The sequence below is a fragment of the Centruroides sculpturatus genome, unplaced genomic scaffold (genome assembly GCF_000671375.1).
Source record: "Centruroides sculpturatus isolate CEXI.00-Female unplaced genomic scaffold, Cexi_2.0 scaffold98, whole genome shotgun sequence".
NCBI classification, from domain to species: Eukaryota; Metazoa; Arthropoda; class Arachnida; order Scorpiones; family Buthidae; genus Centruroides; species Centruroides sculpturatus.
In genome coordinates, this window is record NW_019384476.1 from 173422 (window position 1) to 187086 (window position 13665).

Genomic DNA, 13665 nt, shown 5'->3' on the forward strand with positions numbered 1-13665 from the left:
GATTCGAAAAGATGGTGTCGGATAAACCATCTCCAGCCGACCTTTTCCACGAACTTAACGAAGCTCCATTTACACCTGGAGACAGGTGGATGGCCAATTGGAAAACGGTGATGTAAGATCTATCCAATTGACAAGGAGTCGATCGCAAAAATCCTATAAAAACGCAAAATTCAAGGACAGCGGGACTTTTCTACTTGATTTCTACTTCCACCAAGACTTCCACCTATACTTCTGTTGTATTCGTGTATCTTCATCTTTCGTGCATCGACTTTCGAGACATCGAACTTTTTTTTTCTCAACACTGTCCAGGGGCCCCTACGACGACGCACCGGATCACCACCGAAATTCTCAACAACGCAAGACCAGCACCGAAGCCTGAAAATTGTGTAAGCATATTCGTCCGAAATAAACGGTTTACCTTTGTAAACACTTGTCTTTGCTGCCTTTACAAACCGCCACCCACATACGCTAAGACCTTAGACCATCCCGACGGTAGGGAATAAAAATCCCCCCAATCGGCGTTCCTACATTACTACAGTGACTCTCAAAGTAAGTCTTTGTCTTCCTTGAACTATCAAATGACTATTTCATAACAAACAAAGAAAATAAAAGTTGTTTTACTAAATTCAAATTTACATTTATATTTTTAAAGATGCAGCTTTGATAATTTTTCTGGACAGTTTACTTTCTGAACTTTTGCTGCATGGTTTACAATTCTCCTTTATGTATACATCATTTACAATTTATGTGTAGTTTGAAATGTAGGGTCTAATAAATTTTCTTAAAATCAAATTAGAAACTGCATTAGGGTGTCTATCTTTGCTGCATGAAATTATTGGACTTTTTCTATTCATGACTGAATTATCTTGCTCAGACGAAACATCAATTGCTTTTTCTAGTTGTAGTAAAAATATAATAAATTCTGGCTTTGGATATAAAAGTCCCCCACAATCATTTAAATTTTTCAGAAGAGACAGGAGTCTTCACTGATTCAATCATGTCCAAATAGCTAGAACAATCAATTAGCTCTTCTACAACCCTAAGTACTCACTAATGTAGTAGGTCATTGTTACAAAACAAATATTGGTCTGTATACTGTTACAAGGTCTGGTTGAAAGCAGTTTCAGTTCTGCTTTAATTACCTTTAGTACCTCTTTGTCACTTCTAATTTTTTACATGTTTTTGATTTGTTTGAAGTATAAAATTGCACTGAAAATGCACCACTGTAAATTAATCTTACAAAAATAGTAAAAAGCACTAAGAAAATAAATAATGTTGAATAATGATTCAAATAATACTGAAAAAATTAATAAAAACCATATTCAACTAGAGCTATTTTTTGTTTCTAGTATGTTTAATGATAATTAAATATTTAAAGACAAATATTTTTGATCTTGTCAAGATCTTCCTCAGGTCTAAGATTGGCATTTAGAGGGCATATGGAATATGTTGGATCTAATAACAGAGGTAATTATAATGAACTTGTTTATTAAGTACGTCAGATAAATAATCTATTAAAAATACATTTAAAGAAAGAATTAACTGATTGCCCCTGGATGTCGGCTTCTTATAGAAACACAGCTTCCCTATCATCAAATGTCACGGCATGCCCCTGTTGTATATTGGGCCACAAGTATATATTATATAAACTTGTGGCCCAATTCTCCTTGACTTCTTCCAATGCGGCCCAGAGAAACAAAAAGGTTGGACACCCCTGATCTAAATTGTCATAAGTTTTAAAATTCATGTGTTTTCATACAATTTTATCCTTATAAGCATAAAATTAAACCATAAAACTGAAATAGCTGTATGGGAAACCCACATGAACTTTGACCTATCTACATGGAAGTTTCACCAGCACCTCATTGATAACAAGAAAGGCTTAAGTTTGAAATTTGAGCTTTCTAGATCCAGTAGTTTTTTCTCGACAAGCATCTGCAATGCTAGACGAAGAAAAAAAGAAGAAAAATACAGCTTTTTTGGCAAGTTTTGCACTTTTCAATTGCTTATATTTTGGCAACTCCTGTACTGAAAATCCTGAAATTTTGTACACTATATAAGAAAACAATTATCATTCAAATAAGGTATTCAGAATTACTATAGGAGTTGGAGGGCAGAGAGATCAATTCCTGGAAATCGGCAACACTTATAATCAGTTGGTGACTTTTTTACTTGAGGGGAGTTACTACAGTGACTCTCAAAGTAAGTCTTTGTCTTCCTTGAACTATCAAATGACTATTTCATAACAAACAAAGAAAATAAAAGTTGTTTTACTAAATTCAAATTTACATTTATATTTTTAAAGATGCAGCTTTGATAATTTTTCTGGACAGTTTACTTTCTGAACTTTTGCTGCATGGTTTACAATTCTCCTTTATGTATACATCATTTACAATTTATGTGTAGTTTGAAATGTAGGGTCTAATAAATTTTCTTAAAATCAAATTAGAAACTGCATTAGGGTGTCTATCTTTGCTGCATGAAATTATTGGACTTTTTCTATTCATGACTGAATTATCTTGCTCAGACGAAACATCAATTGCTTTTTCTAGTTGTAGTAAAAATATAATAAATTCTGGCTTTGGATATAAAAGTCCCCCACAATCATTTAAATTTTTCAGAAGAGACAGGAGTCTTCACTGATTCAATCATGTCCAAATAGCTAGAACAATCAATTAGCTCTTCTACAACCCTAAGTACTCACTAATGTAGTAGGTCATTGTTACAAAACAAATATTGGTCTGTATACTGTTACAAGGTCTGGTTGAAAGCAGTTTCAGTTCTGCTTTAATTACCTTTAGTACCTCTTTGTCACTTCTAATTTTTTACATGTTTTTGATTTGTTTGAAGTATAAAATTGCACTGAAAATGCACCACTGTAAATTAATCTTACAAAAATAGTAAAAAGCACTAAGAAAATAAATAATGTTGAATAATGATTCAAATAATACTGAAAAAATTAATAAAAACCATATTCAACTAGAGCTATTTTTTGTTTCTAGTATGTTTAATGATCAAAAATATTTGTCTTTAAATATTTAATTATCTTGTCAAGATCTTCCTCAGGTCTAAGTGAAATGGAATGCCTAATAAAAACCACATTCAACTGGAGCCTGAGAAAGGACATAGATCTGAGGAAGATATTGACTAGATCAAAAACATTTGTCTTTAAACATTTAATTATTGTTAAACAATACTGGAAACAAAAAAAAGGCTCTAGATTGAATGTGGTTTTTATTAGTATTACTTTCCAGTCTCGTTTATTGTAAGGTTATTTTTCCGCAGAAAAATTAATACGGTCATTCTCACTCAGCACACTTAGAGCAGGAATAGACCAAACAGCAGCATCACTCTGTGAGGAAAACCTACAAATTGCTGCCAGTCATGACACACCAGATAGGAACGAATGGATAGGCTTTTTTATTCTGTGGGTTGTGCTTTGACGTATAATCTCCAAATTGTAACAGCATCAATATGTCATAAGTGGAAATATACACCTATTAAATTTCAAATTTTTTTGTTCTAGGGGGTCCTGAGACAGAAAGCAAAATACAGAATTTTGTTTCCATATTTTTTGAACCAGGATTTTAAAATTAAAAAATGCAAAAAAATCCAGAGGGTCAAAATTGGACCTATTACAATACTTTCACTCATGTAACAGCAGAACAATATTGAAACAATACCATAAATTTTTTCTGTTGACTTGGTTTTTGTTCCATGGTTTATGTTGTATTTACTATGTAACATGATGTAAGAAAGTTAACATGCACAATCTTCCTGTTTATATTATATTGAAGTGACTATAATGATGAATTCTTGTTTTATTTGTTCTACTATGGAATTTTTTTAGCTAGTAATAATTCTTTCAATCTTGTTTTTTCTTTTCAACATTTGATAATGAGTGTATAATCCAAAAGCCAAATGTATTCCATTAGTCTCAAATATAAATCCAGTATGAATTGAATTTACATTTGAGAATCTTAACAAGTGAGCAATTTCTGTTAGTTTTAGATTTGATATAAGGTTATTAATTCATATTACAGTATAATTTACATTATCACTCTTCGACCGTCTGCACAAACATCAATAATTTTTATTGTAAATATTCATTGTAGAAGTTATGAACAAGATATGCTGCAGTAGAGTTTTGAAATACAACAGTATTAAATAAATATTCAATATTAAGAATGTAATCAAACTAATTCCATTTATGAGAAAAAGTAATTTGAAATATGCCTTAATGAGGATAAAATTTTGTGTAAATACAACAAAAAATTGTAGATAACAGAGTTTTTGCAATGAATGTCTGTGATGATGATTATCATAGCCTGAAAACATTTGGATATCTTTCTAATTTTTTGTATTTACAAGGAATATTATTTTCATTAAAGCATATTTTTTAATTACACTGGGAATATATTTGTATGATTTAAATATATGTCATATTTTAAATCATACAAATATATTCCCATAAGTAAAGAAAGATTTCTTTTTTAATATTTCCTTTTGCTACCAAGTTATATGATAGAAAATTGAAAATTTAGGCAATTTGTATAATGTCAAACCATTATTGAAATCAAATTCTTGATCATATCTATTAAAATTTCCTTTTATATTGTGTTATTAACTATTATTAATATATTGTATGCAGATAAATGGAAAATTAGGAAGTAAAAAAGTGGAAACATCAAAACAAAAGTTAGCAAAGGATGAAGTAATATCTAGTGATTCTGATTTGAGGTATGTTAAAGGTTATTTTAAATTATAATATTTAAAATAAATTATTTATTAGAACTAAAATTGTCAGAAATTTTTAACTCTTCAGTCTGTTTAGTATCATTAAAAATTATTTTAACTATATTTTTAATAAAATTGGTTATTATTTTGTTTATTTTTAAAAACAATTCTTAGTTTAAAAATTAATGTGTGTATGTTTACTTTCTAATTCAGTTTGATCTTATTGCTTAATGAATAATAATTTTACCATTGGCATTTTCTCTCATCAAAATATCTTTTCTAATTATCTTTCTTTACATCTCATAATTACTAGAATTTGTTCTATCTGTTTGAAAATAAATTTTATTATATTTTCAAAAATAATTCATTTAAAATTTAAATATTAAGTTTTTGCATATTCAAATATTCTGTTCTAATTTTGTTCATTTTGTTTTTGTTTAAAATTATTTTTAATTGAGGAAGTATTTAATAAAAAGATGGTAATGCTGTATTTCTCTAAGTTCTAATGTTGATATTTGTGTTTTTGTTTTATCAAAATTTAATATATCTTTATACTGTATATGTTTTAATAGCATTCATGTTCATTGTTAAATTGTATCTGAACAATCAAAAGTTTATTTTTTGATCATTTTGTTATTGTTTAATCAGTTAAAATATAGCCAATAATTTTATTCTAAATTAAAAACACAAAAAAGAACTTATTTTCATTCATAAAAAAGAAATTAATTTATAATTCTGATCACTGAAATTTTTCTGCTCTATGGGCACTAAGGAGGCCTTTTTCAATGCCTACATAGGTTAATTCAGGCTTACTTTGCAATAAGGCAGGTTATATAGAGAGGAGGGCTTGATATACTGGGATCAGATTAGCCATGAAAATTTCTGATGGTCTAGAATCTGGGTCCTTCTGAATAGCATGTATGCATTTTGGCTGTTACAACATCTAGTCATCTCCTTTAGATTTTATATTTGAAAAAATATAGCACGTTTATTGGCTATTAACATGAGTGTAATTAACAAAATAGACAAAATATGGATGAAATGTTAAGTTTAGATGTAATTAATATACAGTAGAGTATTGTTTATCCGAATCAATTGGAGACTGAGGTTGTTCGGATAACTTATTTTTCGGATAACCGATTATGTACGAAAAAATATATTAATCTATCCCATGTTGAAATTTTTCTCAGTTGCGTGTCGCTTTGTGTTGAATTTTTGTCGATGTTAAGCCTAACATAAACTTTTTAAAATAATAATCGTGGCTATTGTATCATTAAAAATTATTTTAACTATATTTTTAATAAAATTGGTTATTATTTTGTTTATTTTTAAAAACAATTCTTAGTTTAAAAATTAATGTGTGTATGTTTACTTTCTAATTCAGTTTGATCTTATTGCTTAATGAATAATAATTTTACCATTGGCATTTTCTCTCATCAAAATATCTTTTCTAATTATCTTTCTTNTTTTTAAAATAATAATCGTGGCTATTGTATCATTAACAATTATTTCTTTATTTTTTACAAACAAAATAAATATATTGAAAAATATAAAAACCAAACAAAATATACTTTAGAAGTTGATCTAGTATCAAAAACGTTCGATTCAGCACAACACACAGTCCTCAGAAAAACACCAGACAAAAGTGCCAGTGCTGCCAGCTAAAACACATATACCAACAAAAAAATATTGGAGTAGCCCAAGATATAGCCAAAGATTGCAGCGCCACAGCACTAGCGAAAATTTAAATTTGCTGACTGGAATGCTTTCGGTTAACCGATGTTTCGGATAACCAGCTTTCAGATAAACGACGCTCTACTGTACAAGCATAGGCTGGGAATTATAGAAGTAAATTTGATTAAGTTACAATTAGAAAAAATGGTTTATAGAATTAATTAGATTTGCTTGTATTAATAATTATTTCAAAATAAATAACAATTATTATAGACAAACTGAAGGTATTAGTGTGGGATCAAAGATGGACCAAAATTAGTAGAAATAGTCATGAAAGATTTTGATAACTCATTGAATAAAATTGAAGGTGTTAGATTATGAGTGTAATATTAATAGGTTTCTAACCCTAAAATATGAAGGAACAGAGAGGAAAAAGTAATCAGCAAAAGAAGAAAGCAAATCCCTAAGATATTGCTTTTTCCCTTTTTCTTTGCTAGCAGATGATTAGCAAATGGTAATGAGGGTGTGCAAGAATAGCACACCCCCATTACCATTTCTGGGTCCTGCATCACTCAAAATTGTACACTTGTTTAGAAAAAATGGCTACATGCTACCGCTATCCATGCAGCCAACATTAAGAAGATTGCTAACTAATGACAGAGACCCCATCGATGTGAAACAGAAATCAGGAGTTTATCTTATTCCATTACAACATAATGGACCTGGAGAAGATACTTATTATATAGGAGCAACTGCTAGAACACTAATATCACACATCTCAGAACATCAGGATGACATCTGTAATAACCGGCCATCAACGGAATTAGCCAGAAGAGTCCTTGATCAAGACTACTGGCCGGTTTGGGACCAAACGAAACTATTGTAAAGATGCAATAATCATAAAGAACTCTTTATTTGGGAAAACTATATATTTCAACGCTTTCACCATGTAATACCAGAACTCTGGAAATCTCTAAAACATGGACTACTTTATTTAAACATTACAAATTAGATTGCTAGAGCTACATGGTCGCATAGCAACCATAGTTTGTGAATTTTTATAATATTCCATTCCATTTTGAAACATTTTCGAACTGCAAGAAAATTTCGATTTACATTGGAGTTCCATTTGACCACATCACTTTTTCAAGAAGTGCTACAACTCTGATACAGAAAACTGTAGTATTCATTTCACCTGAAGATGGTAACTATATGTTACCGAAAGTGCTCGTGAAATTTTATATTTATATTTTAATAATTCACTGTGGTAACGCCACAACACGTAAGTGATTTTACAATAATTATAAAGTCAGCGTGAAGTGATAACTAATTTTAAGATGCATCAAATTTTTAACATTGATTTTTTGGGGGGAGAAACATTCTTCACAATATAAGATGAATCCTAATTTTCAGATAAATTTCAGATTCAAAATAATGCATTTTAAAAATATGGTAATTGAAAATAAAATAATAAGTGTTTAAAATTTAAATGAAGTGAGTAAATGTGGAATGTTTTTGGTAATAGCACATCTATAATCTTTAAACATTGTTCATTAAAAATTTATAGATTAGAATATAATTAATTTACTATAAATTTAATGTCTTACAATGTCTCATTACTTTCTAAACTTCAGTTAATTCTAATATGATTTTATGTTAATGTTTTATGAAAATCTAAGTCTGTATAAATGAATTCAAAATATTATGGTAATAGTTTCCTGTTCCTCTGCACCATTCAACTGAATAAAGAGGAAAAACGCCAAGTATTTTAATAACAACACAGTCTTGTATTCGATAGTTAATTATGGTTTCTTTAATGTATTTATTGAATGAGAATTTTGTAAAGTTTCAAATTTATTTTAATTTAGTGATATTGACGAGAAAAATAAACTAGATTTTGTAAGTGATGAAGAAGAAACAGTTCAAGAAAAGAGACTTCGTATTGCTAAAAAATATTTAGAAGAAATTGAAAAAGAAGGTAAAATTTCTTTCCTAAAACATATTATTTTCTTAATTGTTTTGTTAAATATATACCAGCCTTTTGTTTAATGAAAATTACATAGATTTTATATAGTCTAGGGCATTTTATTAATTTGTTCCTTAACTTTCATTTAACATTTTAAAATCTTGTCACAGTGGAGAAATATTCAGAAACTTGAATATTTTCATTTTTGATAAAATTCAGGTGATGTTAGGTAATATTCAACACTGGCACCACTTACTTAATGATCAAATTTAATTTCTGTGATTATCATTAAGTGAATTGGTCGATAAATGAGGAGCTTAACTGTTTTATTTATTCTGCAATAAGAAAAGATGTAAAGGAAATTCCAACTTGATAACTTTGTTTTAATTTGCATCTCCTTAAATATTACAGAACATAAAAATACAATCAGCAAAAATCATTAAATGCTTTATTAAAAAAATTAAAGTTCATTCATTTAAAAAAAAGTCATTCAAATCAATATTTTAATCATGAAATCTTTCAAAACATGGTAATGGTTTCAGGTCATTAGTGTTATTGTTGGAGTTATTAGCAGGATTATCAGGGAGGCCCAAGTAAGAGAGATGACTGCAAAGAAATGGAAGTATTTGCAGGTGTAGGAATCCTGGGTATAGTTTTTAAGAATTTCATTAGTGTGATCTGCTTTGTAAGTTTCTGTTTTTACTTTCTTGATTGTTATATATAACAGATATGTATGGCAATTGACTAATTGCCATACATATCTGTTAATGGTCCCCAAGATATTTACATTTTTGGACTTAGGACACCTTTGAACATTGAAATGCAAAAAAAAATTTGGGGGTAATTTCTGTTTGTATGGACGTTAGTGTGTGTGTGGGGGGTACAATTTTGTTCACCTTGTTTGAAGCTTAAAAACTCCTGTGTTTTTTGTCAGAAATTTCTGAAATTTTGCAGGAAGATTTTTGTATTAGGGGAATTGATGCTATTAAATTTTGGTATTTAAAGGTCAAGGGGTGGGGGAGATAATGGGGGTCGTGTTTATCTCCAGTAGGATCAGACTTAATGATGATATTACTTGTTATTAGCATTTACAGTTTTTTATAAAACTCATCCCTACCTTCAAAATTAAGCTTTTTTACATTTCATAATAGTTAAAAGATTTATAAATAAAATATAACAACAGATGGCACTGTAAAAATTTAAATGCTACCGGAAAAGTTGAACAACTCATTGCTGGTTTATTTTTCTTCATAAATTTTATGATAGTATCATGAAATTTATTCAGTTGGTGTTCCACTTTCATGAACCATTTAACATTTGGATCCATACCTTCTAGTTCTAATATAGCTGCATTCAGTTTCAAGAACAACCAGCTAACCCCCTTTACACTGAATTTCTTTTGTACTTTTATTCTTTTCTCTTCTTTTTCTTTCAAGTGCTGCTATGCTTCCAACTTTATTACCCTTCCTTCAATTTTGGTGCTTCTAGGTAAGTCATATGCTTTCTTTTTGCTGACATCTTATTTGTGGTTGCTTCAGGAATGTAATCTTTATGTAAATCATGATCATGTTGCATTTGACTAATGTTCATGATGACAAAATTGTTATATATACAGTCAAACCCTATTATTTATCAGTTGATGTGAAGTCTGTTAATGTAGAGTAGATTTGTGATCACAGGAATGAGATTAGGAATTTCAATGTTAATGAGTTCAGTTTAATAATATAAAATATAGATTACTGTGTAATCTATATTTTATATTAACTGTGAATTCAATAGTAACTATTTTGCATTGTTTAATACAAAATCACTACTTCCAGCTTTCTTGAAGGCACACAAATCAAAATGGCAAGCCACATCATGACCAGCATGTTAGTGTCGAGATGATTGACAGCTCCATTTGTGGATACTTTGTTGCCAAGCGACGACCAGCATGTTTTTAACCTTATCATTAGTCACTATGATTACAATGTCAATGTTATCCAGGGGTTGCTCTGGAAAATTTAAAAATATTGCCAACTGTTTCTAATTTTCAATTCTTTTTGCTACTTCAAATTATTGCCACCAGTTTTACTTATTAATTAATGCAGGTGCTGATAGTCTTATCAGTTTCGTGTCTGGATAGCAAAAATAACTAGTTAAGCTGTCACTTAAAAGGAGAGGCTCAGACATTCATATGAGACCTAGTGAGCACGTAGTCTTAAACACAAATAGCTCCTTGTCCAAATAATAGAATCCACTTCCCAAGCATTTTCCAAAAATGGTTTATTTAGTGGAAAATTTAGTGTTTAGCTTATAAGCCTTTGAAAGTTTCATGTAAAAATGAAACTTTCAAAGACTTATAAGCTATCTGAGCAGCAATAGCTGAGTGGATAAGACACTATTCATTGGAGCTAGATATAGGTACAAATCTTCACAATTTTATTTTTGTTTTGTTTTTTAATGTATAACTTCATTATTTTACTGTCTATTAGCAATATTATTATTATTATTATTTCTCACATTTAAAGCTTATAAAATGAGATTAAAAATTGTGACATCATTTATTATTTAGTGAAAACAAGTCTCCGTAGATTTATCTCTTTTACATTGTTAAATAAAATTTTTATTTCTTCATGTTAGTCTTATTTAATGACATAGAATTAAATCTATAAAAGCTTTTTTAATCTCTTGTTTTATAAGCTTTAAATGGGACGAGTAGTAATAATGTTAATGATGCAGTAAAATAATAATGCTACACATAAAATAAAACTAAACTAAAAATCCAAAGGTCAAATCTATATCATTAACTCCAGTGCATAGCATTTTATCCACTTGGCTATCGCTGCTTGGAAACAAAACTTTCAAAGACTTACACTAAAGCTAAACACTAAATTTTCAGAGGTATATTTTTGGGAAATGCTTGAGAAATTAACCAAAAAAAGCATAAACCACTTCTTGTCCTATTATTTGGACAAGAAGTTGTTTATGTTTAAGGCTATGTGCTCCCCAAGTTTTATTTGAATTGGAGACTCAAACATCCTTGTTAGCAATAGGAATTATTTTTGAATGATTATTTATTTATTTATTTTACACAATTAGGAAATACCTGACAGCAAAAGATATCCACCCACTACTTATACTTAATCCCAAAAATATAGTGTAATAAAAACCAAGAAAAATAACAAAAAAAAATATAAATAAATATAAATTATAAATAGTCCAATTTAAAAATATATAATAGAAGTAAAATGGAGACATTAGGCAATCTAAAGTAATGAAATTTAAGAAATTAAGATTTTACATTTATTATAAAAATTGACATGTTATGCATATATAATTACAGTATAATAAAACAATAAAGATGGAAGAATTATACATACTGATTCGCCTAGATATTAAACAAATTCAGTTTCATGATTGATATAAAATATTTTGACATTTGTTTTTAAAATGACTAAAACTTTCATACAGTAAGTGTTCCACAGATTTTATATTCTGAATGATGTGATAAAAAATTGATCTGTGTGAAAATTGATAGTCAGGTGATATTGAGGAGTGAATATACATGAAGAACTATGGGTGGATCGACTGGGTACTTTAATGAATAATTCTGAATAACACATTTGATTACAATGTTTAAACAGTATTTCACAGGATCTGACATGTCAAAATTTTTCTTTGATCTTTTTTCAGTAGATTAAAAGTGAAAAAAGTCTTTGAAAAATTTCCAAAATTTTCTCTCGTTCGATAAAAAATCTCCAATCTGGAAATGCTGGGCAGCATTGCACAAAACTGTCTTTGGTTCTCAATATCACTTCCTACTTTTCTGCCCAAACTTGTCTTGTGACATCATAAAATCTCTAGGTGTATGTTGTACAGTAGCTAGACATTCTGCTATTTTTCCTGAAGTGTGCTTTGTGATTCAATTTCAGGTTGAATGTCAAAATAAACAGACTAGGGTTTTTATTGCAACTTTAATAAAAATATTGGCAATTTTGGACTATGCAGCATTACCCTGGTTATCATTGTAGTTGGCATTGCTGGTATACACCACACCAATGATGTTTACCCCAACTCAAAAAAATTACTCTCTCTCTTATAATTAGTGCTATGTATACTGACAATGCACAGTATGAACAATTAGTTAAGACAGTTGATATTCACATTGGAAATTGCAAATTAACAGTAATTGAAAATCTCCCAATCTTTTAAACCTTTAGTAATATGCATCCTCAAGCACATTTCTATGGTGAATACATTGATTTCTTTCTTCAAACTACTGTCTCAACAAGATTTATGTTTGGAGCAACACGAGTTATTTTTTTCTTGTTTGGATATGTTAAAATAAAGTCTGAGAAAAATTTAGGCTTTTGTCATTTTATGGTATGACATTTGTTTTTGTAATGTTTACTTGATACAGTGGTTCTCAACCTTTTTTTCTACATGGATTCTTTTTCCTCTTAATTTTTTTTTATGGACCCCCAAAAACATTGCACAGAAAAAAAAACCTTATATTTTTCACTAATAAAAAAAGAAAGGAAAATGTGACATGACAGTGACATGACATTGATGGTATAAGATTCTCCTAACAAACCTTGGCTCTATAATCTCTCTTTGACCTTTGTCAATGAGTTTTGTATGTTGTATATGTATTCAATATTTTAAATAAATTTATATTTTAACCCTTATGCAAGAAATGAATAATAAAGAAATTGACAATATATATACTGTAGAAATTTAATTCTCAGTAAAACAATTGTTCTGAAGTAGAATTACTCTATAGACCACTAAAATATCACTGTGAATCCCAATTCAGTATTTTTTTTCTGTGGATCCCCAGTAATGTTACATGGACCCCAGTGTATAATAGAATTATGCAATATTTTAATTTGCTCAAAAAAAAAAAAACACTTTTTCTTCCTTTCCTTAGTTTAATGTTTGTAAAATTTCATGAATCTTTCTCATTGTTACTTGCAGTAATAATTTTGAATTTTAATGATGATTATGTTTTTTTAATATTTTTTTCTATGAATATAAAATATAATTTAGAACAGAAAAATGGTGAAATTTGTGTATTATGGAGTAAATGATAACAGGTTATTTTTCATGGGAAATAATAATCTTTAATTAATAAACATTAAAAATATAATAAATTAATTTTTTCATTTTTCGAAAGTTTAGAATTTTGTATTGAAATCTCAAAATGAAATGAGATTTAATATTTTAGACATTTTAAATATAAAACTGGTTATTTTGCAATGTATAAACCTCATGAATTAATAAGATTTATTATTAATATATAAATA

General features: G+C 28.8%; 1 protein-coding gene across 1 annotated transcript in view; it reads left to right on the forward strand.

The window, feature by feature from the left end:
• Positions 1 to 13665, forward strand: part of LOC111621316 (U3 small nucleolar RNA-interacting protein 2-like) — a 40501-nt gene that overhangs the window by 3222 nt on the left and 23614 nt on the right. Inside the window, exons 3-4 of the mRNA XM_023363401.1 lie at positions 4652 to 4740; positions 8280 to 8389. Coding sequence (XP_023219169.1) covers positions 4652 to 4740; positions 8280 to 8389 — 199 coding nt within the window. The remainder of the gene's footprint in view (positions 1 to 4651; positions 4741 to 8279; positions 8390 to 13665) is intronic.